General features: G+C 44.3%; 1 protein-coding gene across 50 annotated transcripts in view; it reads right to left on the bottom strand.

Moving 5' to 3' along the window:
• Positions 1 to 27,462, bottom strand: part of ANK2 (ankyrin 2) — a 382,806-nt gene that overhangs the window by 116,673 nt on the left and 238,671 nt on the right. For 31 of the 50 annotated variants that reach the window (XM_033133571.1, XM_033133576.1, XM_033133582.1 and 28 more), the window contains exons 3-5: positions 18,180 to 18,278; positions 16,529 to 16,627; positions 106 to 204 (exon numbers count right to left, since the gene is read on the bottom strand). In XM_033133571.1, coding sequence (XP_032989462.1) covers positions 106 to 204; positions 16,529 to 16,627; positions 18,180 to 18,278 — 297 coding nt within the window. Of the gene's footprint in view, positions 1 to 105; positions 205 to 16,528; positions 16,631 to 18,179; positions 18,279 to 27,462 lie in introns of all 50 variants that reach the window. The other 19 variants (XM_033133572.1, XM_033133577.1, XM_033133570.1 and 16 more) reach the window with 1 other exon arrangement.

The following is a 27,462-nucleotide window of genomic DNA, read 5'->3' as shown; positions in this document are numbered from 1 at the left end:
AACCGGCCACAGCGTGAGCACTGGGTTCCCACGGGCTCTTGACAAGGTGGCAGGCCCCATGTGGCGGGCACGGAGACAACGGGTGCTTGTGGCCGGCAGCCTCACCTCGGTAGCGGTGCTCTGGTTGGCTCCATTTTCCAGCAAATACTTTACAACATCGATGTGGTTCTCTTGGGCAGCCATATACAGAGGAGTGAAGCCATTCTGAGGACAGACAATAAAAAAGACATCGTCAGTCATCTGTGACGTTTAAACCAGGGAAGAGAACAGGACAAGGAAAGAGAGAATGTTAGGAGGCGACCTCTGAAATGGTGACACACAGCATACATTCACATTGAAGAAATAACACATGGATTTACTACTGTAAAACCAATCCCCATGCACAGTGTACAAAAGAACGAGGAGAAAAAAATATGGAAGAAACATCTGCCTCATTTCCTGTCTTCATTTCAGCACCAGAGATGCACAATTCTTAGCACCGGACACTGGGTTAAACTATTTAGTATCTTAATATCTATATATTCTATATCATATGGAATTCTCACTATATATAGTAAACATGCAAAATAATATTATATAGTATCTTCTGTATGTACCAACTCATAAACTATTTAAACAGACCCCATTATCGGTACAAGAAGTTAGTCAGCACCTTGCAAGGTATAAATTATTACTCATTCCAGCGTAAGTTAAATTGCAAATCTGATTGAAAATTTTTTTAAAAAATCTACATTTCAATGTTCTAACTGAAGAAGCATAGTTTATACCAAACATCTTATTTTTAAAGCCATTCTGAAATCCTATCATTTGTTAATTCTCATATTCATTTATTCAATTTGCTAAACCCAGCCACTGGCAGCTGGGCCATCACTGGAAACGGTGACAAACAAGACAGATAGCACTTACTGTGGGAACATCATAACATTATCAGGTAGTCACGGACTTTAAAAAATCACTGGTATTTTATAAATTGAGTTGAAAACTAAGTTTAAATTGACAAATGAAGGTTCATCAATTGGATGACTTGAAGTGATTGATCATATGAAATTACTTTTATCTTAAGAGTCAGTGTTGCTTGGAGTAGGGGAGTTATCACTTTGTGAGGGATGTAAATGTCTGAAACTTATTTAAAAAAAAAAGTCAGTGTTACTATTCAGTTTGAAGCACAGCACGTTTGTTCTAGAACTTTCCAGCCAGGCCCTGGACTGAGTGTGTGGGGATAACAAACATGGATGCAGCCCCACTCCTGCACTCAAGAGCAGGAAGCACGACAGAATTCCCAGAACACGAGTGTCTGGAACCACCGACGGCTGAACACATGCTGCCATTGCCAAAAGAGAAGCGTGAATGAAACGAGTCCGCTAACGAGCGTGGAGCCAACACCTGCAGAGGGCACCACCGGCCTCAGCACAGGGGTCTGAGGGGACTTTAGGAGGCCTCCATGGACCCAGAACGAACATCTAGAGAAAGTGAGCCGCTTTCACGTCTTTTCTTTCCTGTTTCGTTTTCCCTGCCTCTCAAGAAATGTGGTGAATGTATGGGAAATCTGAGTGTATTTGCTGCAGGTGCGTATTTCACTGGGGAAATTTTTTCTTGAAGCCTTGTAAGTCTAGTGAATAGTAAAAGGACAGTAAGTAAAATTACCGAGCAGGAGTAGGCGCCAGTGCAAGAATACATCTTGAAAAAAATTCTGAGGTCTAAAAATGTTTTAAAAAATAATTCCAAGATCTCTTAGCTGGACAGATGACACAGAAAACTACAATTCAAGTGTAATATGACCACCGGCTAAGATGAACCCTAGGGAATTTCAGAGACCAGGCACAGGTGGAAGGAAGGAAAGCGGTTGTGGAACCTTTGGTGTGTTAACTAACTTCTCCGCACACCACTCACTCTTACTCCATCTGTTCTTACTTTGGGTCAGGTGCTGCCGAGCTTTGGTATATTTCAGTGATTAAGTGATGAAATGCTGTAGCTGAGGGGCAATCTATCATTTTACAGCTACAGAGTTTTAGCCCAGACACTGAGTGACACCAAGTGGACCCTCCAGTAGCAGAGTAAGGAGGAAGCGGGAGCTGAATGGACGCAGGCAATGCGCGGTGCTGGGAGCGCCCTGCCCAACCACCCTCTCTGACAGGCCTGTCAGCGCCCATCACAGGACGCGGTGCACTGGACGTGTCCAGTCAGTACTTGTTAGACGGCTGAATGGACAAGGCACAAGAGGACCGAAGGTCCTGTTATGCCCGTGGCAGTCTTAAAATTCATCTCTACATTCTTGGACACTCCTCCCTTCAAATGGTGGAGCCAAGTGCCCTTCTCTTGGATGGGGGCCCACCCTGTGATTCACCAGGTGCACTGAGCAGGCAGGACTGGTGGCACGGGGCTGCAGGCCAGGCTTTGAGCCACGGCCCTGCCTTGCTGTCTCTCGGATCACAGCTCAGGAGGAACCGAGCTGCCCACCATGGCACCCCCCCCAGCAGCCCGTGGAGAGACGCAAGTGAGAAGGACCTCCACCAGCAACTCACTCCAACTCGCCCTGTGAGAAAAGCAACATGGGCATCAATGCTCTGGCCATCAGGTGGCTTCCACCAACCCTCAGGAGAGACTCAGCCATACTGGCACAGGGGCCACTGCTGTCCTGCTCCACAGAAATTGTCATGATGGTATGTTTGCTGCTGCTTCAAGCCATTGAGTTATAAGACAATCTGTCTTGCACATCAGCCGGCTAACACATGTCCCACGAGGTCACACCTCGCTAATCACATCTCTCCCTACTCACCCTGCGCTGCTCCCTTTCTCTTTAGGAAAGGAAGTCGTGTCCTAGGCAGTCATTTTCAGTTTCTAGTTACATAACTGTCTTCAAACACCACCTAACCCAGAAACTCTAGAAACAAAATCCTAACCAGGGCAGCTGTGGTGTTGACCCAGTCATACCTGTTTGGCCGTGTCCTCTGGCTCCAAAGCACATGACAACGGTCTGAGGAGTGAACTGTGTCCTGAGGACCGACATAGGGACCTTCTGGTGGAACGGCAGTTTGTAAGTGCCATCACTGTTTGGAAGTCATGTGTTTGCAACTGGGAAAGAGTCTTCATATCACTAAGAAGGAGTGAGTGAAGCAGGCATTTGGATATTTGCTCAGAGGAAGCAACCTACGGGCTCAGAGTCTGAAAACTGCAGCTTACGGTCTGTCTAATCCCTTTAGTTCTGTGTGCCACTGGCCAGTTTTCTAAGAGTATCACATATACTCTCCGTATCGACTGGAAAACTCAGCAACAAATGACACAACCAATTACAACAGGAGAAAACGGGACTGCCCATCAATAGCGCTGTCTCTGACCCTGGCAAACGCAGACTTCCCTGTGGATGAAGCCTCTCTCGCAGGAAGGTCAGTGTCAAGATCCTAGCGCTGAAGTGTGCAGCCCCCACAGCCCTGCAACTAGCAGGCTCGTCACCACACACTGGCCAGCACTGGCTGGGAACGACCCTCAGCAGCTTTATCTGAACTAGCCTTAGGGGGACAGGTTAGGGAGCACCCCCAAATTATCCCTCAGCTTCAAGGTCAGGATGATTCAAATGATGTCCCTAAATATATCGTAAATGCACAGCTGCAAAGGATGTAAAAACCCAGTGGGTACTAATTGCAGTCACAAAAATAGACTATTGCGCATACTCCACAGGTATACTGAAGGCAAAAGAACAACAGATACAATTACACCTTTGCTTGGTGGTTAAGACCTCATTTCATTAATTAAAAGATCATACAGATTTTCTCAGATGGCCTGAACTGGACAAGTCTTTACCAGGGTTAGGATACTACAGGTTATTTTATCTACCTTCTTCTCTCCAAAGATCCCCTTTGAAGAATCATAGCTCACCCACTACATGACACTAAGGTGACAAATGTCCTAAGTCTCCCCAAGGGGGTTAAGTCGGTGCAGTATTTAGCAACCACCCCAGGTTGTTCCATCCACAGCCACGCTTCTCGGACACTGAACCGATGAGCCCATCGTCCTGCACCCACGGACACACCCTTACGGGCTGCGGTCAGGGTCTGAGCCCCACGCACTGTGAGCTCAGGGCTCCTTCTATACCCCTCAGCTGTCCCCTTCACGGGGTCAGGCTGCCCCAGAGAACACCCACGTTTTTATCCAGGAGTTAGAAAAGGAGCCTTCTTCTGTTTTCTCCTCTGCCACTCACTGGGGAACGAGCCGGGAAGCTGTGACTTGTGACAGTGGTGGCACTGGCATGACTGGCATGATATACAATGTCCCAGTGTTCTCTTAGACGTAAGAATTCTTCCAGTTTTTATTTCCAGTGGGTAAGAGATTTAGGGCAGTGGTCGTGAGGAGAGAAGCCCACACACTTTGTGCTTGTTATTTCACCTAGCAGCCCAGTGAAGTGAGTAGTATCTCTGCACAACTCAGGAAATGAAACTTCATGGGCATCAGAAGGCCCCTGGGCTGATGGTTGCCAAGTGGGAGGGTTGGGGCTGGGAGGGAAAGGGGAAGGGATTAGGAAGTACAGATTGGCAGTTACAAAATAGTCACAGGGGTGTAAAGTTTACCTAGGGATTATGGTCAATAATATGTGAATAACTGTGTATGGTGCCAGGTGGGGACTAGACTCACTGGGGGATCACTGCATAGATTATGTCTAACCACTGTGTTGTACACCCAAAACTAGTATAAAATGATATTGACTTTCAACTGTAGTTTAAAAAAATAGTCACCGGATGTAAAGTACGGCATAGGGAAGGTAGTCGATTATATTGTAATAACTATGCATGGTGTCAGCGGGGTACTAGACTTATCGGGGTGATCACTTTGTGAGGTATAGAAGTCTAGTCACTATGTTTTATTGTGCACCTGAAACTAGAAAGAAGAAGGAGGAGGAGAAAGAGGAGAAAGAGGAGAAAAAGGAGAAGAAGAAGAAGAAGGACGTATCAAGTTTCACACGTGGAGCTGGAGTTTGAATCCACATGTAGCTAATTCTAAAGCCCGTGTCCTTCCCACTACACATTCTGCCATCTGGCTTAGCAGCAAATCTGAGGGTATTTCATCCCATCTGGGTGTTGCTAGCCATCAGAAACACCACTGAAAATACTGTGTTCCCACTGCATCTCCCATCATCCCTGCTTTCAACTCCTCGTGGATAAAATGCCACGTGAACCATTTTACGTATTTCAAGTTCCTCACTCCAGTGCACTGACAGATACCAATCTCTCTGAAAACTACTGGGCTAATCTAATTTCCTAAAAACCATGGCAGCTCACCCTGCGGACGTGAGCTTTGTGTCCATGAGAGCCCAGCAGGTCCCTCTCTGCTCACCCAGGAAGCAGGCAAGGTGCTGTGGTTTGCACTTGAAGACACGCTAGCTATACAGACATTTACACTACAATACAGATTATACGATTGCAATTAGTTAACAATAAAGCATTTTCCAGGAAATCTGGAATATCACAAAGTATATCACAGAAATAAAAGTATTAAAAGTAAAATTTATTTGATTACATTCTAAGCATATTATTCAGTAACCCAACGATACATATGCAGAAAAAACATGAAACAGATTTTTAGAAATAAGGTTAAACTACAAAATGGCAGGTGGATCATTCTCAGTAAGGAAATAAATTTGCTCTCCCAAGTGATGAGATTTTAAAATAATTATTTTCTGTGTGAGTGGCAAATGCAAAGTAAGGTATCCCATGTAGGTTTTCTTCCTTCGTTATTTTTGCGCGTATAATGCAAAGTTTTATTTGAGTTGTTGACAGAAACGGCAAGTTGATCTATCTCTGGACTAAATGCTTTCTCACTATACCACATAAAAGTTTGTGCTATCTACAGTAACGCCTTTATGGTGCATGCAATAAATTATTTTAAAAATAAAAACTAAAATTAAATTTGCACATGTTGTGCCCTGATTACTCTCTATAGAAATAGCAAAAATGTCTCAGCATCAGAGATGGAATATTTTATATTAAAATTGAATGGATATTAATTTGCTGATACATTTTTTTTAAATAAATTTTTCTAGACTTTCAAATTACTGAACAACACAGATTATTAGGTTCAATCTTTAACATGTAATAGTTTGTGTGGCATAGATAACGAGTGCTTTAAAAATGTGTGTTTTTGAGCAACTTCATAAATGACCCAGCAGCTTAGAAGCAAAAGGAAACGTGTCGCCCCCAAAAGCAAAGACAATGACGACTGTGCAGAGGTCCAGGACACTGAGAAAATTAAGTCAATAATAACCACTGGGGGACGCTCTTACGGTCCCCGGAGGCAGCAAGATCCATAAACCTGAAATAGTTGTTTTGAGTTAAGCCACAGCGATAATGTAATTGCTTATTGTTTTATTATTTTGAGGTTGAGTATATATATATATATATATATATATATATATATATGAAGAATCAAAGAATTTTGACTCTCCCAATTAAAATAGTCAAAAAAGCTATAACTCTATTACTTCTCTTGCACATTATACCAAAAAAATTTGTAAATTAACGATTACCAAATAGGTTTCTTACTTCTACCCAACTGTCTCCGAGAAAATAAAGTGCTGCTCCGACTCTTTGAAATGCACCTAACACATCCAAACACCACATGGTGCATTTGGGCCAACTCATCTAAGGCCCGCTTCCTTTAGTCCCGTCAACAACTGCACGGCCAGCCTGAGCTTCATTAGGAAACACAGAAGGCAGCCAGATGGCACGCTTTAATGCCGAGACGTGAGCCCGAAAGTCTGTGAACGTACGAAATGGAATGATCGCTCCCATCAGCAGTGTCAATAATTTTCTGTCATTTAACGAGGAGCGAACTCTGTGCGCCAGTTCAAAAACTAAAACACACAGTCGAGAGCAGGATGCAATACACACACTCCATTGCAGCTCAAACATTTTTTCTTAATTTTGCAAATTAAAAGTGTCCTGCTCCTTTATTCCAAAATATTTGCTGTAAGTTTTCTCAGTCACTCAGTAGTGATCACCCCAGTGCTATTCCTACCTCCTGTGTGATATCAGCAGTGTGAGAGCTAAGCCAGGTCCCACTGCACGTCGCAGTGTACTGGTTATGCCGAGAGAAATGAAAACAAGACTGGGCACACAAAGTGATTCCATAATGTCTGAGCGACACGATAGTTTGCAGGCAATGAAAGCCACAATGTGGAGCTCTTCCCTTCCTGAGTGTGGGGTTGGTACAGACCGACCCCTTCGAAGCTCTTCCCCAGGCTTCTGGAGGGGCAGGGCTCCCAGAGGACCGAGAAAGGAAAGATGGCCACACAAGTCGGCCAGCCCCACGTGACACACTCAGGACTTAACAGATGCTCAGCACGTGCTAGTTCTCAGCCGGCCAAAGACAGAACCTGGGAGAACGAATCCTGGCCATGTAATGATCCAGAACTCACGCAGACCTCACTTGGGACCGTCGCTCACGTAGACGGAGAGTGCTGTGGGGTATTTATTCATCACTTATACCTGGAAATACAAGTATATTCGCATTTGCAAAGGATTTCTATATGCATATAGTTAAAACTACATCGATTGTCAGCACGGCTTTCAGGGCCGGTGGAAACAGCGTTAGCAGCAGGAATCGGGTGGTGACAAGCAGGACCCAGAAGCAGCTCAGAGCCATGACAGAAAACTTGGACTTGGGCAGCCACAGAAAGAAGGAAATGTGACAGATGGGGAAACTGTCATGCTTTTGAAATCAGAGGACACGTGCTGGCTGCCATGTAGAATCTGGACCTCATACAAGGGACAGCGGATACCAAGCTGGTTGTGTGAAGTGCCTGGGTCTGTCCCTTGTGGGGTCTCTGTGTCAGGGGACAGTCCTCATCCAGAGAAACGCACTACAATTGCATCTGCAGTGGCAAGGCTGAGCCCTGCTCCTGGAAACAGTGTGACAGACATCCTTACTGAGACAGAGACCACCAAGCTCCACCTAGAGGGTACTTTCCTTCTGAAAGTGTTTGATCCGCTTTAAAAAGTCTTGGTGCACAGAGCCTTGATCTCAAAACAGAAAAGCTACAATGTGGACCTAAGTCATTTGGAGGGAAGACTATATTCCTCAAAGCTCACCCACAACAGGACAGAAGTATGGCCCATCCAGATGTCAAACAAAAATATATTCTCATTGTCCTGTCTGGATGTGTCGGCTTCAAAATGTCCCCAGAAATAAATAACCAGGCTGACTGGTCAGATGGGTTTCCTGGAGCATGTCTGCCCCAAACAACCACTGTCATGGCCACTGAGATGATAACAACTATTACCCTTTCAAAGGACAGTCTTCACAGGTCTAACTGAGAAGGGTAAGTCCTGGTTTGTGCCCACAGGCAATGTCTTTGTCTCGGTTGTGGCATGTGAAGATTTACTAAATCACGTAAGTACAGAATCAGGGTGTTCAGCTGTAAGCACCTTTACAGGCCGAAACTGGAAGGCCATCTGTCACTGGGCAGTGCGTCCCCATCCGGGGTCACAGGCGGCACTGCTGCAGAGAGCGTTTCTTGGTGGAGGCTGCCGGCCTCCAACAGTCTATCGCCTCCTTCAATCCTCACAGTGACCCTGCCTTTTATGCACCACAGTTCCATACGCTGGAGCCGGTCCACGGGGCCACCAAATGCCAATTTCACTGCTCTGGACTGGCTCTCAGTGCAACTCTTCCAAGCCGGCTATTTTCACTCACTTGACAGGAAGGACCCAGAGTCCTCTGGACAATTAGTATCATTTAAAAAAAAAACACCTTTTTTTTCCCCATATATCCCAAATTTTCTTCATGACTTTATTTCCTTCAATAAGAAAACTTTCCTGACAACCCAGACCTCTTCCACCTCTGCCTCCCTTGTTCAGAGCCTCAGGAGTCTCATTCAAGTCCACGGCCCCTGCAGCCACTTGGGCTGGGAGACCCGTCTTGTCTACACTCCATCCCAGAATTCTCCGCTGAGCTCCAGACCTGGCTCGGAATTCCGTAAACTTCTTGCTGGATGTCTACATGCGACTCATGAGCTGCACCCTCCTTCCCACCAAAACGAAACCAAACCAAACCCTGTCCTCATCCTGTGTTCTCGCTCCCCTGCCAGGTGAGGGAGAAATGCGGAAGTCACCTGTCACCACCTCTTCCTCACCTCCCAGGTGCTGACGTCAGCACTGCATCTTTCTCAAGCAGGCGCTTTCCTCCAGCCCCTGAACACCAGCTCTCATTCTAAGTAGCACCACCTGCTTCTAGAGGGAACCCTGAGATGGTCTCCTAACAGGGAGCGTTGCATCCATCGGGGCCTCCTCCAGGCTGGTGTCCAAACTCCGATTGGCTCACAATAAACACCTTACAACAAAAGCCTTCACATGGCTCCAGAGCCCTGCGGAATGCGCCTCCTGCCCGGCCTCACGTGGCCACGCTTCCACTTCCTGTTCCCACTCTGCGTGTACGATCTCAGCGCCCCCACAGTGGTTCTCACACCCATTCCTTTGAGAGAACACTCACTGGAGGGCGTGATGTGAGTGACCTAAACCAGAGAGGGAAAGACAAATGCTGTGTGGGGTCACTTATCTGAGGACTCTAAAAACAAATACACAATTTGCACTCATAGAATGGAGAGTAGAAAAGTGGTTGCCAAGGGCTGGAGAGTGAGGAGAGGTTGGCACAAGGGCCCAAACTCCCAGTTATGCAACGAATAAGGTCTGGGATCTAACGTACAGCACAGTGACGGGCTGACAACACTACGGTATAATGGGAATTGGCTAAGAGAGGAGAACTTAAATGTTCTCACCAAAAAAAAAAAAAAAAAAAAAAAACAAAGATGGGAGGTGATGGGTGTGTATACTAACTCGAGGGGGAAATTCATTCACAGTGCGAATATATATATCAAATCATTAGGTTTTGTTAAATATCTTACAATTTTGTTGTCAATTCTACCTTGATAAAAGCTGGAAAAATTAAATTGAAAAAAATATCTGTGAGTTATAAAGACAGAGAGAAAGAGAGAGAGAGAGAGAGAGAGAGAGAGATTTCAGTCATCATTTTCTCAGGTTGCCCCTCACCCCCATCATGGTACCTCCAGAAGGATTAGAGCTCACAGTGATACCCAGACACCTGCTGAGCCAGAGAGGAATAGATGGTTTCCAATAGTTCTTCATTACCAAGCTTTACTTAGTGTTCTATTTCCACATTTCATTCTGTTCGTGATGTCTGCCTCGAAGGACCATGGCTGGGAGGTCTTCCCGACGGTCTCACCAGCGTCCTGGCTGTGGAAGTCACACACTGTGCTGTGAGGTCTGAGGTAAGAGGCAGACTGCTCAGAACCATTCTAACTATAATATTATTGCCAGAGTAGCTCCTCATCCAATTTAACTCAGAAGGATAGAAAAAGATGGGCCTTCTGTATGAAATTTCAAGTCTGTCCTACTAAGAGAAATTTAGAGCCATGTGTGCCATTTTACTCTTCTCCCAAAACGCTTGTCTTACTATAAACTTAGTTCCTTTAAAATGCAATACTAGACTTGGATAGGCTTGCAAAGTGATAATACAAAGATTTAGCTTTGATGATGTTTATGCCCTAATTCCTTCAAGTTTCAGGACAAAATGACAACTAATGTTCAGCCTTTCCACACCACCTGTCCCCAGATAAATGAGCATAGAGACACAATATCAGTACTAATTTTATTTCAAAAATTTAAAAATTGCTTTATTTTATTGCAGATGAAAATGCTTTTCATCATGCTTTTCAGATATGTGTGTGTGTGTGTGTGTGTGTGTGTGTGTGTGTGTGTTTACCAGCTAGTAATTTTAATGTTGGAATTCTACTGGGACATGAGATAATAATTCCATTCTATACAAAATTTTATAGACATCAATTCTCACCATTTTTCCACGCTTATCGGAGAATGGAGGATGGAGAAAGAAGATGTCCCCTGGTTAACCTGGAATGCTGAGGGACACAGAAGCTCTTACAAACTTGTAGTCACCCAATGAGCTGATTTTCAGAGTCAAAGGACAACATACATGTCCTGGCTTCTCTGTCTCCCTGGTCAGACGCAAGTCCATGAGTCCATCTGAACTTCAGAGTCTGAAGTTCAAAGATGGTAAGTTCAACACTAAAACAAGAAACGTCTCAAGAAAAAACCGTATGTATAGACTTGGAGGAAAAAAATAGCTGACAACAAAAGCTTTTTTTGAATCTGTGAACATGGATCCCATCTTACACACTGTGTGTGAGAGAGAGAGAGAGAGAACAGAATGTTCCATTACGAGTTTCGTTCCCAGAGCCAAGGACGGCTCTGTGGCCATATGGACGCGATTCTGTGTAGTGGGCACACTGGCCAACTATGTAGCCTTTCTTCTTCTTCATAGCCCAGTTCAAATGGTTTGTGACAATGACTAAGAGCCAATGAAGAAAAAAGCTACAGAGAGCTACACCTGAAAAGAGACTGGTTACCGCATATAGTGAGTATATGCACCCATAAAATTCTGGGAGTGTAATCAATGGTCACGTAATCTTGCAATGGGCATTAATGGTCGGGCCTGAAAATCTGAAAGTTAATAAAATAACAGCCAAATCATGTTTGTGTTACAAACAGGAAAGTCTATTTTGAAATAAAATTCCCAGGATTGAAATAAGAAAGAGTGGTGAGCATAAAACAGACAAAAGGATTCAAGAAAACTAGAAGTATATTTTCAGGAAAATGTGATATCAAGAATACCAAATCAGAATATCTTATTTGGACTCTCCATTAAAATAGGATGGAAAAAAAAAAAAATGTGTTTCTGGAGTCCCTATGAAAGGACCTGAACACAAGAAACTGCAAACAAGAAAGGTTGGCCGGATGATTCAGTTGGTTAGAGCGCAAGCTCTCAACAACAAGGTTGCCGGTTTGATTCCCGCATAGGATGGTGGGCTGCGCCCCCTGCAACTAAAGATTGAAAACGGCGACTGGACTTGGAGCTGAGCTGCTCCCTCCACAACTACACTGAAGGACAATGACTTAGAGCTGATGGGCCCTGGAAAGAAACACTGTTCCCCAATATTTCCCAGTAAAATTAAAAAAAAAAAAATGAAACTGCAAGAAAAAGTAGAACAATGTGGCTGGGACAAGAACAATGACTCAAAACGACATCGCCAACCATAGTTTAGAAAGTGTATTTAAAGCTTCCATGTGTTCAGAAGTGTGTTTAGCAAAAGGGCTCTGAGAGTAGCTGGCGCCTGAGCTGGGGCCACTCCCGTCGGCGGCAGGCAGAGCCCCAGGGCCTCCCGCATGGCAGGGGTGGGGGCAGCGCAGGGGGACCCAAGGACTGCTGGCACGAAGGCGTCCACACCAGTGGCCGTGGGCTTGTGGCTCCCTCCCTAGCCCGTTACAAGACCTTGGTTTACCCACATGTGCCTCAATTTCCCCACATCCCAAAAGAGAGTAACTGTCCTTGCTGTTGACATCATCGTACAGATAGAAGGAGATGAAATGGCCCATGAAGACACACTTTAACACTAAGGGTCTGAGAGCCAGATGCTACCATTGGCTGTGCTTCTGTGACGTCTGGACTCTATTCCCAGCTAGTCAGCTCCCTGGACACACACTGCTGAGGAGCCTTGCGGGAGCTGCCAACACTTACTTTCTTCTACTGAAATCGCATTTCCTTTCTTTCTACAACTATCAGGGAAAGCAAACGTCACAGCCTCCAGCCACCACATAAGGTAAAGGTGGAAACCTACTGTCCACAGGTGTCACTGTCCCCAAGCTCCACAATTTCACTTAGCCTCCCCTCTACGGAGGTATTTCCATTTCCATTCTAGCACCCAGTTTACTTTTTTCAATTATACTAAAATATACATAACACAAACCAGTTTGCTTTGGAGAGACAAAAAACAGATATTTTCAAGGTAACTTTGCCTTATTACACTGGTCATTCTGATATAAAGATTTTATATATGGAGAACATAATAAAGATACAAAGGAAAAATACTTTCATATGAGGAGCCAAGTCACATTTTTTAGAGAAAATTAAGGAGAGGAAATTCCCAGCCAGATTTCCTTGGCAGCAACAGCAAAATCTCTTCCTGTCCTGGTCACCTGACAGAGCTGTCACATTTACAGCTCACAAAACACTGAGTGCCCACCCTGCACCTCAGAGCTCTGCGCGGACTCTCCCTTCAGGAGAAGCAGCTCACCGGGACCTTCACAGGGTCTGGGCCGGGTGGAAAAGCGGTTACCCGCTGGGCTCCGCGGTGAGGACAGAGCACTTATGGGAACCAGGGGAAGCAGCTTCACCTGGATGAGAAGTAAGGAGCCATCTCTGTCTCTGTTGTCATCGATAATGACAGGGCGAGGCCGGGCACGACACCGGCAGCCATATCATTATTTGTCCTTTTATTGCCATTAGCTCCGCTGTGAGGAATGATGGAATACACACAAAGCTAGGTCTCGCACTCGTTTGACTCCAATCACGTATCCACGAGTGTTATGCCAAATCCAAAAACTATAAAGAAGTGTGAGAAAAATTACCTGCCCCCGAGAAGCTTACTACTTGGCAGAAGTTGTAGATATACATTAAAAAGTAAACCCAACATGGGCACATACCAACGGGTAAAAAGTGCTACAAGCATTTGAAGGAACTCATCACTCTGAGAAAACTTTAAAAACTTTTTCTAAGTATAATTTCTTTGATAATACATAATTGGTACAATTTTTGAAGGTCGTATGTCTGAATCTAACAAGAGTACAGGTTATATAGGTGACAACAAATGCCTGGACAGAGAGCTGGAAAGCATCTAGCATAATTTACCTAGGACAGTTTGGAGGATGTTAAGATGCCAGGAAAAGGTTTTCTGAGAGTGCCTGTGTTTTCAGGAAGCAAGCAGCCACTTCCAGTCACTCTAATATGACTTCCAGCCCATCACTGTACCCAACAGCTGTCCCCAGGGCCTAAGCTCTGCAGGTCGCTGAACCCAGGAGACCCCACACAGCCACGTGGACGCCCGGGCAGCACTCGGCACCAGCATGGCGCTGTCCCCATCGCAGCCCCCGTGGGCGCACACTCCTGTGGGGGCTGCTACGTCCATCACAGAATTGTACTGAAAAAGCTAAAGTGCTCCTGGTGAAGATTCTGGAATTCTCCGTGGCTACGGACACTGACCACCACATCACACTGTGTCTTGGGAAGGCACACTCACGTGCGTCTCATAGTTTACGTGAGAAGGCAAGACGTCTCCAAGAACCACGAGCCCTGTAAGCATTTACTGAACATTTATTCCATGGAGGCTGTCAGAGACTCATTTCTTAATTGAACAGCAGCAACCGTGGTCCTTGTCCGGGCCCCGGGCTATCTCGCACACGCCCATAGAGAGACGCAGCAGCAGGTGTGATCTGAGCACAGTCCAGGACTCCTGGGCCCTTTTCCTGGTTCTCGAAAAAAGTGACTGTCCAGCTAATAGCAGCATGGCTCCCACCCACTGACCTGATGTTCACTGTTGTCATAGCGGAAATCTGTGTCTTAAGACAGGACCAACGAGATTGTGGGCAAAGGACTCGTCCAACGTTACTTAAAAGCGAGCCTTTGCTCTTACACCAGAGCCACAGAATCACCCTTTTATATAAAACCACATATTTTAATTTCAATCATCAAATTATAAAATATTCTAAGTAATAGTAATTTTTGGTAATTAGCATGATGGCTACCTAAATCCAACATAGCAAATTATGTCATAGGCCTTATGAAATGACTTAGGCATTGAGAAAATCATCCTAAATTTTAATTATTGACTTTTCTCACTCTAAAACGTTATCACAATATAAAAATCAGGTTGAGGCTATTTGTCAGGATTCTCTACAATATAAATCTTAAATAGAGCTAACGGAATATGGTGCCAAAAAGATTACCGACAATATGTGAAATCACTATGTCCCACTAGTGACTCCTGGAAAAGGAACCATGGCCTGCCCAGATGCTAACAACACCATCTTCATGGACGTCCTGTCAAATTGACCTACAGGCTATGGGACTGGCCGGGCCTCCATGTCTGTGCTCCCTAAGCACGCAAACTGCTGACCCTGCTGGGGCTCCGGCCACGCCAAGCAGTCCGGCAGCGTGTTCCTACGCTGGGCTCTCCCTCACACCCTCCCAGCACCATCTGAGAGCCTGTGAGGACAACAAGGCTCAGACGCCACCCAGAATGGTCAGGAACCTGGGGAGGGGGAGGGACAGAAATGAGCACCCGCCAGCCACTCAGGTGACCACGGGCTGCAGTTTCAGAGCCTTTATCTGGGGCAGGAAGAGGTCCTCTGGCTACAGGGAAACTCTGCGGCTCTCTCTCTGGATGTTTAGAGCTTCATGGGACAGACAGGACTTCTTTACAGATGGCACCAAGTTTTAAATTTTTTCATTTAATAAAGATTTTTAGAGTGTGATATATTCTCAATAAATATTAAAATATTCACGTGTATTTAACTGAAAATATGGGTTCTAAGGAGGAAATGTGGTTACTTAAAATACTTTGATATTACAGTGATAAAAATAGATAATGTCTTGTCTGCCACCATTTCAGCAGACTCGTCCCTGTAGTTGAAGTTGTAGAAAACAGGGCTGACTCTAAGTTCTGTCCTTTAGTGTTTTGTGGGTCCATTTACACAACTAGAGCCACGTCTATGTGATGAGTGAATGACCAGTATGGGAAACAGACATTCCCGTACAAAGGCCCTGGGAGCTGGTGACACTGTCCCAAAGAATGGCTGGAAAGGAGCTGGTTTGTTTTCCAGTGGCTCCCGTGGTGTGGCCCATGTTAACAGAAAGGCTAAAAACCTTAAAAAATAGAGAGGAAGACTTGATTATGAGAGGATTTGATTATGAAGACATGCACCTCAATTTCTACGTAAGCACATAATGGATTCCAAGAGTCAAGCTTTGTGCAAAGCAGTATTTCCTCCCCTTCTCACCAGAAAAAAAAATACAGGGACAAGGTTTATAGTATGATGCATTTTGATTATTCTTTTAAACTTTTTCTTAATTTTATTTTGAGAACACGCACTTCCTACCCTGTGTCACTGCCACTGTGTGCGTCACAGGCTGTGGGTCTCCAGTTTTCCTGTTTTCCTCAGGAGTTCTGGAAAGCCCACGTTCGGGTATGATGTCACTGAGGTAGTGTGATTCCACTTTACGCAGATTCCCCACGGGAATACTAACCTTTTGAGGATTTTTAAATTTAAGGAGAGAAAATACTTCTATATAGCAACACAGAGCTTGCATGAATAATTCACAGTTCACAGATGGCACTGTCACTCCGGAAAAACACTTTCTATTCTCTTTCAATGCACTTAAAGAGAGTGATAAACTGTGCGCGTGACAAATTTTCAGTTATATTAAGAGGGCAATCATGAGCCATCAGAAAAATAAGAACTGTCATAGCATGAGTTAACAAAATAACTGGCCAAATGAAGAACAGAAGTACCAATAGTAAATCTCCCTACCCGACAGCTGGCCAGGCCCATTCCATCAAACCCACAAAGCTGTGCAGCTCACGGGCTCTCACAGCAACGTCTGGGTCTCTTACCTGAGACTGCGCATTGATGTCGGCTCCCTCCTTGACGAGAACTCTGACGACTTCCGCCTGTCCCGCCAGAGATGCGATGTGGAGAGCAGTGTTCCCCTTCTGCTTTAAAGAAACCAAACAGAAAAGGTTACCAGTTTCCAAATTTTGTAGAAATCAAAATGTACAGGTATTTTCAATTTTGTTGATTGTTTCTGGAGGTTAGAACTTGTCCCTCTATCATGATCGCAGCCAGCCTTTGGGAGAGATCATTTCTGACCATCCAAACACTGACCATCCCATGGTGTCCTCTTCTGTCTGTCACAAGTCCAGTGTCGGTTCCGGACATGGCAGGACTGGGCTCCCACCGCCATGCCCCCTTTACATGAGGCGCGTGAAGTGTGAGTTCTTTCTGGACCTAAAATTCTACAATTATAACCTGATTTAAAGGGAACCCATAGTTTAAAATATCAAGAGCTTCAAGGGAAGGATAAAATAAAACAGCAAGAGACACTTAAGCAACCAAAGAGTGGTGGTTTAGTGAATATATTGATATGGGCTACCTGGGGGGAGCCAACAGTCCAATATACATTCTAACTGACACTAACTATTTAACATTTACTTGATGTGATCAAGACAAACGTTAATAAAAGCCTTATTCCTTCTTTATATCCAAAGTAAGGAATTTATTGCACATAATGATCTTATATTTTAACTTCTTTGGAATTGCCATAAAGTTTGAGGTTTGTTTACTGGTTTTTAAATTTCCCCCAGAACTGCTGTATCCCTCGCTGTGAGCAGGGCCAGCTGCACTGTGCAATTATGCACGAGCTGAAGTCCAGGCTCACGGCCCTGTTCTAATATGTCCAGCACCTTCCTGTCTGGCCCTGATCGCATGAACGCCCCAGCTCCAGGCCGGACTGCCTGCCTCTCTCACGGCTCCCACAATCACGGGTCATCCCCCTGCAGGCCTGGTCTGCAGGCTTGCTCTGATTCGCTACTGTTTTTTTGCAAGTTAAAATTTCACCCTCCAAAGACAAAAATTTGTCACCAGTGGTGATGTTTTTTAAAATATCTGTTGTTTCTGAAATGACTCCCCAACACACGGCTCAAATATATTTCAGCAAAAGCAGAATCAACAAGGGAGCACGTTTCTAGTGTACCAAGCATCTCGTCCATTTCGTTAGAAATGAGTCCGTTTCTTCACAAACACACATTACAGTGACAAAATCTAATTTTACCCTAATAATGCAATCCAGGACCCCAAATCTCTTTGCCATTAGAGCATAAGGGATTCTATATAGTCTCTTACCAAGTTAAATGAATACATGAAAACACACAACAACTGAATTAAAGCATGAAAATTACTTGTTCATTTCCATTGAGATGTTCACTATATAAATTTAGTTTAAAACATGAATTCACCTTAGGCAATAGGAGCTACTGTCTACAGAGGATTATATTACTCTAGTCTCTGTATGAATCAAGAAAAAATGCCCAAAATATTAGAAACGAGGTCCACAGAACTGTCTTATGCCTGATACGTCTCTAAAATTCAAACTTGCCAAGTTTAATGGGAAAGTTTCCATTTCAGGTCTTCATTGGTAAGAACCTGGTGTTCCAGAGAACAGGGAAAGGTGCTTTTCCAAGGAAAGGACCCCAGCAGGAGCAGTACCTTGGTGGCAGAATCCACGGAAGACCCTCTTCCCAGCAGTTCCTGGACCAGGCCCACGTGGCCCTCCTTGGCGGCCAGGTGCAGAGCGTTGAGTCCATTCTGAAGGAGAAGAAACAGGCCTCAGAAGCAGGGATGTGAGGGAGACGGCTGTGACCCCAGCAGTTACAGCCCACATGCAGACTGACCCTGCGGTCCCCACAGCTCTTTCTTTGACTGCAGCTGGAAGCTACTGCATTCAGACAGACTAAGTCCCAGGGTTTCGGAATCAGAGAGAAAAAGAGGTGAATATTCATTAGAAAGGTGGATTAGGCAACGTTACGTTAACCAACTTTTTAAACTAAGAAATATCTTAATACTTTTATATTGAGAAAAAATAAGCAACTGTATCATTTATTGTGCCAGCCAGAAATGAAATTCTGTCCAGTTTCTAGAACACAGATAGCTTTAAATAAATCTTTTTAATAAATGGGAGAGAAACGTCCTTTTCATAAAAAGCAATGAAAAAGCCATAGATCAATTTCTGAGGTAACAACTTCGCAATGACAATAATCCTTAAACAACACTGAGCATGATGGGACTCATCTGAGTTCTTTTTTAAAATTTAAAATTTATCTTAGAGTCTCTCAGAGCAGTGTAATGCCTGGTTCCTATCCATCTATTATAAATCCCTGGAAAATTAATCACTCACCATAGCACTGAAAAAAGTTATTAGAGATTTCACTGCCTGTGCCGTCTGCACACATTACACTGACATGAAGTGTGGAAGCTGGGCTTGCTGTACACATAAGGAGAACCAAAGAAACACAAATTCCATACGGCAGATTTCTGCTGTGGTGCTTGTACATCTGATACTTAGCGATTTTCTTAAGGAGAGTCCTCAGGCTTTTACATTTGACTCACAAATAAAGTCCCACTTGGTTTTCTTCTGTGCAGAGCATGGCCCTGGTTTCTCACGCACGTTATCTGTGAGAAGCCGACACACGAGTAGGTGTACTATCAATGTGCACAGGTCATGGTTTCTGTGTTTACTGGCACAAAACGACAGGCTTCAAGCACTTCCGAAATGTATTTTTAGGTTGGTGCAAAAGTAATAGCGGTTTAACACGTTAAAAATAATCACAAAAACCGCAATTACTTTTGTACTAACCTAATATTCTATTCCTAGAAAACTTAGTAAATGACCCAACGATAAAAACTTGAAAAAGATGGTGTTTTATGACCCCTGAGGTCCACCATGATGTCAGTGATGCTAGAAATGATTCAACAAACAAACAGTATTTTGCACTCCCTTTGCCAGACCATGGGAAGTGTTCCATTGTCAAGTTGTTTTCTGAAATAACTACCCAACACCCAATCTGTCTGGTAACAGGAAGTACTTAATTTAGATAGGCCTAATCTATGTCACAAACTCACTCTGATAGATCATAGGGTAGGAATTGTGAGGAGATAAGCAAGCCTAGTGATAAGCAAGAGCCTTTACCTGTCCTGACATCTGTTCATATATTCTTCAGTGTGGCATATTATTTATTGGTTTTCCTAAGTTGTTTATGGGAAGAAAGCTTTTACTCTGTATCATGAGCCATTCCATAAGTGTTTTTGGAGAGTGGCTCCGTTATTTCAGTCAGTAAAAATCAAATGTTCCAATCATTGGGAGTCGTCTAGATGGCCAAGCAAACTAACATTTAAATAATTTTACATTTTAAAGTGCTTAGTATAAGAAGCGGCCTTTCCTTTTCCTGGACTCTGACCTCTGCCTCCGTCTGAGGTCTTAAAACCTGTGAGGCCCTTTGCGACCCCCTAGTCCTGTGACACCTGGCACTCAGCCCCAGGCCTAGCACAGTCCCACCTGAGAAGGGCTGTTGGGTGAACAGAGCACAGAGGGGATATTTTGGTAACAATGACATTTGTAAACAATCAAAACTATTTAATGTATTTGAAAGAAAATGATCGAGGAGTCTCCAGAGTTTATAAGCGTTCTATATACAGATCAGCATTTTTGTCCAAATGGGAATAGATATTGGGTTTGGAGATATTTCCCAGGTGCTTGAGGCCTGCCCATGGAACCACCGGACGTACCCACGCAGAATTGGTATCTGCTGTCTAAAATCTGATGCCACGTAATTCACTAAGTTCTCCCTTGAGGGGCAAACCATGGGCTTGGTCTTGGTCAAATAACCAAATCACTCCGTGCATGGCTTCCGGGTCAACCCTTCCTTTATGGATTCCCTCCAAGGCTGAAGGAATGGAAGCATCACTTGCTCTTCTGCGATTCTCTTTCAGTTTTTAAAAAGGTCCTTTTTGGTGACTTTAGAATTAGAGTTTTCCCATTAGCTCACTAGAATTTCCCATTAGCTCACTAGCCCATTAGAATTTTCCCATTAGCTCACATTTAATTTTTAGAAATTATTTTATCTGATGTCTATGTTTATTTAACTTAAAAAAGTTTAACCTGTAAGTTGAAATCACCAGCTGAGAAACATAGAGGATTTCCCACCTTGAGTTCTCGGGAGCCCTGTCCCCCCCAACCCCATACAGATCACATCTGCCTGGGCGACACCCCTGGCTTCTGAGCTGTCATCTCTGAAGGACCAGGAGAAGGAGAGGACGTCTCCTCCAGGTTTGCCAGTGATCTCTCTCTCCTCATTCCCTGACTCAGTATCTCCTGGAATCACGTCTCCCTATCCCACTGCGGAAATATTTTACTATGCAAATCAGCAAAGAATCAATATCAGGGGTCTCCTGCCAGCCAGTTGTTAAACATTGGCCAGCAATGTCACTGGGTGAATGCCAGAGTTCTAGAGGGTCTGACGATAGTTTTATCTTTTAAAAAAATGAAGTGGAAAACGGCTCCCCAATGGTCAGTTTCTCTAAGGTATAGTAGCGTGAGTCTGGCCTTCATTTCTATCTAAAATTGCAGCACGGGCAACATATGGGTAAGTCACAGGGAATCTTGCTTACATTCTTAATACAAAGTCAAGCATTATTAACTCATCATCAACCCTTTTTGCTTAAAAGGCTGCTCCAGATTGATTTGAAAATAATCAGCAGTGCCATTTCTGAACGTAACTTTCTACAAATTCAAACTAGAAAGGCTTGAGAATTAAGATGTTTGAAAAGTGTAAACTTTTCTTCAATTCCATCAGCGACCAACTCCGGGAGTTTGGAGGATCTGTAAAACTTTCTCAGTCCCCTCCGGGAGATATTTCTCCTTTCGGTCTATGGTGTCAGCTCAGCTGAAAGCTTGAACTTGACATAGACCAACTATTAAAACACGATTCGCATGTCTCAACAAATATTGACAAATACCTTTTTAAAAATTAAGGTAACAAGATACTATCTCAAATAGAATAAAGCTGACTCAATGTACTTATGAAGGTCCAATATATTTTTAAATTACACAATTTCAGGAGAAATTAACCTAAGGCTCCAAAGCCAAACTATTTATCTTAGTTTAATCCACAATTCTTTTCATGAATTCACAATATAGCTGACTCCATTTTCACAAACAAACAACAACAACCAAAAAAACAACATTTAAATCCACAGAACAGGATAGAACACTTCCTCAATAACTAGCTAGATTTCTTCTCAATAGCTAGCTAGATTTCTTCTCAATTAAATACAAGGCTGAGGCTCTCAGTTAAAAGAAATTTATAAGGAAAATGTACCCTTTTGGGAGCACAAAGATCCCACAACAAGTCACTACAATGTATTTCCATTTTACTGACAATGTCATGAAGAATATCATAAAATTTTTCTGTACGAGGGAATAGTTCAGAAACCAAACTGTACATAGTATATAAATTGAATTTGGGGGAACGTGTCTTCACGACTTCTGCAATACTAACACAACCGAAAACAGAATGGTTATAAAAATTGGTGACGGGTAAAATTCTAGTGATAAATCCTGTAAATTCTTATCCTGCATTCTTTTAAAATGCAATCATATTGGGACTGCAGTCCTACCGTGTTTCCCTGAAAACAAGACCTATCCGAACCATCAGCTCTAATGTGTCTTTTGGACCAAAAATTAATATAAGACCCAGTATTTATATTATATTATATTATACCCGGTCTTATAGTAACATAAGACCGGGTCTTATATTAATTTTTGTTCCAAAAGATGCATTAGAGCTGATGGTCCGGCGAGGTCTTATTTTCGGGGAAACACAGTAGTGGTATGTCCTTGGTCTGTCTCCAAGTGAGTTGGTGTGGTCAAGTAGTGTGAACCTGAGTCCTTTTGAACAATCAACAGATATCCACTGAGCTCCTCTGTAAGCAAGACACTGGCTGGGCTTGTAGGTCGCAGAGTCCGAGGCACCATATCCCTTTTGGTTCTACAACACTTGGAATTAAAATGACTGAATATACCAAGTAGTTAAAAAATAAATAAATAAAATAAGGTCTTAATGCTACTTTGAAACACCCATATGCACATTAATCAATCTTAAAGGGCAGAGTTACCTTTTTTTTTCACATGTCTATTAAATTTTTATAAACCCATACAACATTTTATTTACAATCAGACTTTGCAATAAGCTCTATTCCCCATTTCTCTTGCTGATTTTATGAGATCTTTTGCTCACTGACTGTTTTTCTGTGACTATATAAAACTAGTGGATGAAACCACAGGTAGAACAGATAGCCAATAAAATTTTTTATAGAGGCATTTGAGTGTTAGTTATATTTCTGGAACGTACATAAAAGGTGGGATAGTACATCTAGAAAAGTTAAGGAACAGATTTAGGAGGATACAGCTAAACATACGTGAGGTTAAATGCTTGAATCAAAATCCATTAAACTCTTTTGCACCTTAGCACAAATCCATAATCAATAAACACTCATCAGCTAATCAACATGTATTTTCTAGGTACCCACCAAGCGTTCAGCTACAAGCGCTAGCTTCTAAGGGAGAAGCAAAGCACACCTGACATAGTTTCTGCCCCAAAGAGCCCCTAAATACTTATTAAATAACTGGCAATCACCGCTGTACTAGCATATACTTATCTGTGGGTTTTGCAAACCTCAATTGTGCTCTGCAAACTTACCTGTCGAGTTAAGGGTCCTCCAGTCTGTCAGGTGCATATGAGAAAAGCACAAACTAAACTTAGATGACTTCCAAGACTATACGAAAACTTAAATATTTGGAAGGAAGCAATTGAAATATGAGTTCCTGAAACATATTAGAAGAAAGAGATGGAGAGCCAATAGCACACCAAACGATAATAAGAGAACAGAAAGTGAAACTTGGCCCCTGACCTCACCCACCCGCTCTGAACGGCACGCCTGGGTCACAGACGCCCTAAGCCAGAGGCTCATTTCAAGAGGAACTAGAGGTCCATAGACAGAGATACAAATAATTATGAAATACTATTTACAGTTTCACTCTGTCATTAGCACAAATGACATTGGCAAAATGAACCATCTACACCAAATTCAAAACACAAATGACCTCTTTACATATCCCCAAGCCAAGGTCCACTCCCAATACCCAACCTGACGCCCACAGTGGCTGCTCCACACCCACTTACTGGGAAGCAATCAGGATTTATTGTCAGGGAAATGCAAAGCAAACAACATGTCATCTTCGTCAGACACAATTTAACTGATCTGACCACGTCATTGCCTGGTCTCCACGGGTTTCTGATTTAATCAAGTGAATCAAACTGTGGGCAGCCTAAGAGGAAACTTGTTTTATTCGTAAGTTATTTTCAAATCTTCAAGGCTTTCTTTTTAATTCCCAAATGATGAATTTTTAATGAGGTATTTGCTAAACCTTCACCAATTTAAAAATATTTACAATGAGGCTTGGAATTTGGTGGCTCATTGGTCGTTTCATAGGGAATAGGCTTAGAATAAGGATGCCCCAAAGATACTGTGCGTCTCCATGTCACTCACAGTGCAGACCCGTCGAGTGGCCATGGAGGATGCTCCCTTTTGGGCCACTGGTCTTTCTCCCCTGTCCAGTTCCATCAAATCTTTCTATCAGATAATCCCCAAAATATAGACACTGACATTACAGATGGTGGCGAGCTGGCCTGGGAGAAGAAAGAGTTGTGAAAACTTCAAAACCTTATCAAGGTCAAGACGGATGAAGAGATGATGGGTGCTGAGAAACAAACATTGATGAATGAAAGAATGAGAAACTTAATGATATAAGTGACATTATTATATTTTATATTTTACATACATCATATCACATTACTTATATTTTACAGACGAGGACACTGAAATTCTCAGAAGTCAAGTGATTTGCCTCTAAGAGCCTCACCAATAAAAAGAAGAAGAGCAAATATTCAAACTTAGGTCCATCTCATTTCCAAACTCATGCTTTTTAAGCTAAAATAAAAACCAGTGGTTCAAACTGTGGGTCATGTCACAGAGGAAGGTCCTCAAAGCTACTGAATGAACTGCCAATCAGCCTGCACCCAAACAGAAAGTAGAATAAAGAAACAGAAAGGAGTCGGCCGGATGGCTCAGCTGGTTAGAGCGCGAGCTCTCAACAACAAGGTTACTCTTTCAATTCCCGCATGGGATGGTGGGCTGTGTCCCCTGCAACTAAGAGATTGAAAACAGCGACTGGACTTAGAGCTGAGCTGTGCCCTCTACAACTAGACTGAAGGACAACGACTTGGAGCTGATGGGCCCTGGAGAAACACACTGTCCCCCAATATTCCCCAATAAAAAAAAATTTTTTTAAATGTTGATTCCCTAAAAAAAAAAAACAAGATGAAATGTAGAGTTCACTGTGGGTGGCAGGTGCACGTATTTGATTTTGTGCATGTATTTGATTTTGCTTTGGCTTTATTTTTTGGTGAAACTCATGCATACACATGCACACTGTGTGTGAGCTCGTGTGTGCTTGCACGCTCTGGATTGCGATCAGCTAAGGAAGTTTAGGCAGGACCTGAGACCCGAGGGCATCTTGGGGAGACCAGATGTCCGTTCCAACCAAACAAGTAAAAGCTGATGTTCTCCAAGACCTTTCTAAGAGAGGAATGGTGTTTACTGTGCACATATTTGAATTTTCTGAACTTAGTAATTCCCATTTTAGACGACTGCTGTGATGCAAAGAAGAGGAGTGACAACAGGACAAATGAGAATTCTTCCTCTTGATAATACTGGCTGAATTCCTCCTTCTCATAAGCCTCCAGATGTCATCAGCCTGTACCTTCTAGATCCCATCCCTGACCCCTTGAAGATTTTAGATTCTAGTTCATTGCAAGTTCCTCTAACATATACAAAGGTGATTTCCCCCAAACTCCCAACTTTCAGGTACCTGACTTGTCTGCCGAGGATTTTTCCTTTTTCTCTTCCTCTTCTCCTCTGGACCTTGTCATTTCCAGTAACATAAGCTCCCGCCAGGATCGCAATTTCCCACATCCAACCCTTGGATGAGCACCTACTCCTGCCAACGTTCTGACCTCACCCAGCAATCCCGCAGCCCGACACCCAGCGTCTGTTCACCTTTCTTGGTGCCCACCTGTCTCCTCACTCGGCCCAAACGCCTGCATGCTTGTTACCATCAGTCCATCCATTCCCTTGCAGGCACCCTTGTTTGCTTACCCTTTGCTGGCTGCATGACACATGCTTAGCGATGCCACAGTCCTGGGCATGTAACTCCACGTGACCCAGGCCTGAAAGCGGCTGCAGAACACACGGCTAGCGGGTCAAGACCCCTGGGCCTTAATGTCAATCGCACTCTGTCACCCTGAGTCACTCTCCCACTGTCCTAGGTGACCATCTCACACTTGTCTGTCGCCAATCTCCATCACCTCGTCTCCCATCTTCACTCTCAGTTAATGACCTTGACTCGTCTTTCACTGAGAAAATAAAATCAATCACAGAGAATTTCCATCCCCAGGCGGCTCCCAGCAGCACAGCCACCCTACTCCCTGTTCCTTTTCCATAAACGCTTCCGTTTCCTGAACGCACCATGTTTTCACAAAGGCCAAAGCCCCGCATGTGCACTCAAGGGTGCCACCCAACAATTCTCCCTCTCTCTCCTGCATCAGGGGTTTTCCCTCTTCTGCTGATTTGTTTCCATCAGTGAAACAAAAATGCTGTTATTTCATACTTTTAAAAGCTTCTCTCACTCCCACTTCCTCTTCCAGCCATCCCTGTTTTCTTCTGCCTTTTGTGGAAAGTGTCTTTGCAGCATCCACTACTGATCCAGCTCTGTCCGGCCTTCATCTGTCACTTCACAGCTGATCACTCGCTCCACCAGAAAGCATATTTCCACTTGGCTTCCAGGCACCATGCTGCACGTTTCCTTCCCACTTGTCGGCACTCAGCCCTCGACCCCGACCCCCGACCCCCGACCCTCCTCACCATCCCACCCTCTACAGGTCGGGGTGCCCCAGGCTCAGTCCCTGGACCTCTTCACTTTTCATAAACATTCCCTGTTTTGGCGACCTCATCCAGCGCCATGGTTTTAAGAAGCACTGAGCGCTCTGAAGTACATACCTGGGGCCACAACCTCTCCTTTGAACCTCAGACTCGGATCCCCAGCTGCCTACACAATGCCTTGGATATCAAACAGACAATCAAGCTTCACATGTTCGAAACCAGCCGTGTGGCGATGCCCCCAAACCCGCTGGCCACGCGGTCTCCCCATCTCACGCTCTCCGGCGACCCCAGCCTTCCCCCCCGGGCTCCTGTCTCACTCTCATCCTACTCTGAATGCATCAACAGAGCCTCAGCTTCAGAACGATCTGGAATCAGCCGCTCCCCACCTTGTCTCCCAGCTAAGGTCTCCAGGGGTGTCCCTCCCCCGCCCTGCCGCCCTGTGGTCTGAGGAGACAGTGGAGCTTCAGTCTGCAAGCAGGTCTCTGACCGCCTCCGGCCCACTCAGCCAGGGCTTGTGACGCAGCAGTGGTCGCCGGGCTGCTGTCCCTGGCCTGGCCCTCTCCCTCCATCACCATGCTGCCTGCTCGGGTCCCTGGAGGAGCGCCAACCCTTCAGGGCTGCCATGACCGCCATCCTATCCAAAATGATGCCCTGCCCTCTGCCCTGTCCCTGCTGCATTTCCCCCTTATATGCACCCGTTCCGGGGGATGGGCTGTGCCCTCAGCTGTGGACTGCAGCTGTGTGACGGCAGGTTGGTGCCTCCCTCCCCTACACCCAGGACAGTGCCTGCCACTCAGGGAACGCTCACCGCAGAGGAACAGGTGCCACAAAGAAGGTGCCTAGAACCCAGAGGTGGCCTGGGAGTTGTGTGTGAAGCCCCCGTCTTTCAGTCACAGAAACAGGGTGTTCAAGAAAGTTCCCAGAACATGATGTG

Source organism: Rhinolophus ferrumequinum, chromosome 18, assembly GCF_004115265.2.
Source record: "Rhinolophus ferrumequinum isolate MPI-CBG mRhiFer1 chromosome 18, mRhiFer1_v1.p, whole genome shotgun sequence".
Classification (NCBI taxonomy): domain Eukaryota; kingdom Metazoa; phylum Chordata; class Mammalia; order Chiroptera; family Rhinolophidae; genus Rhinolophus; species Rhinolophus ferrumequinum.
This window is presented reverse-complemented; position numbering and strand designations above follow the sequence as displayed.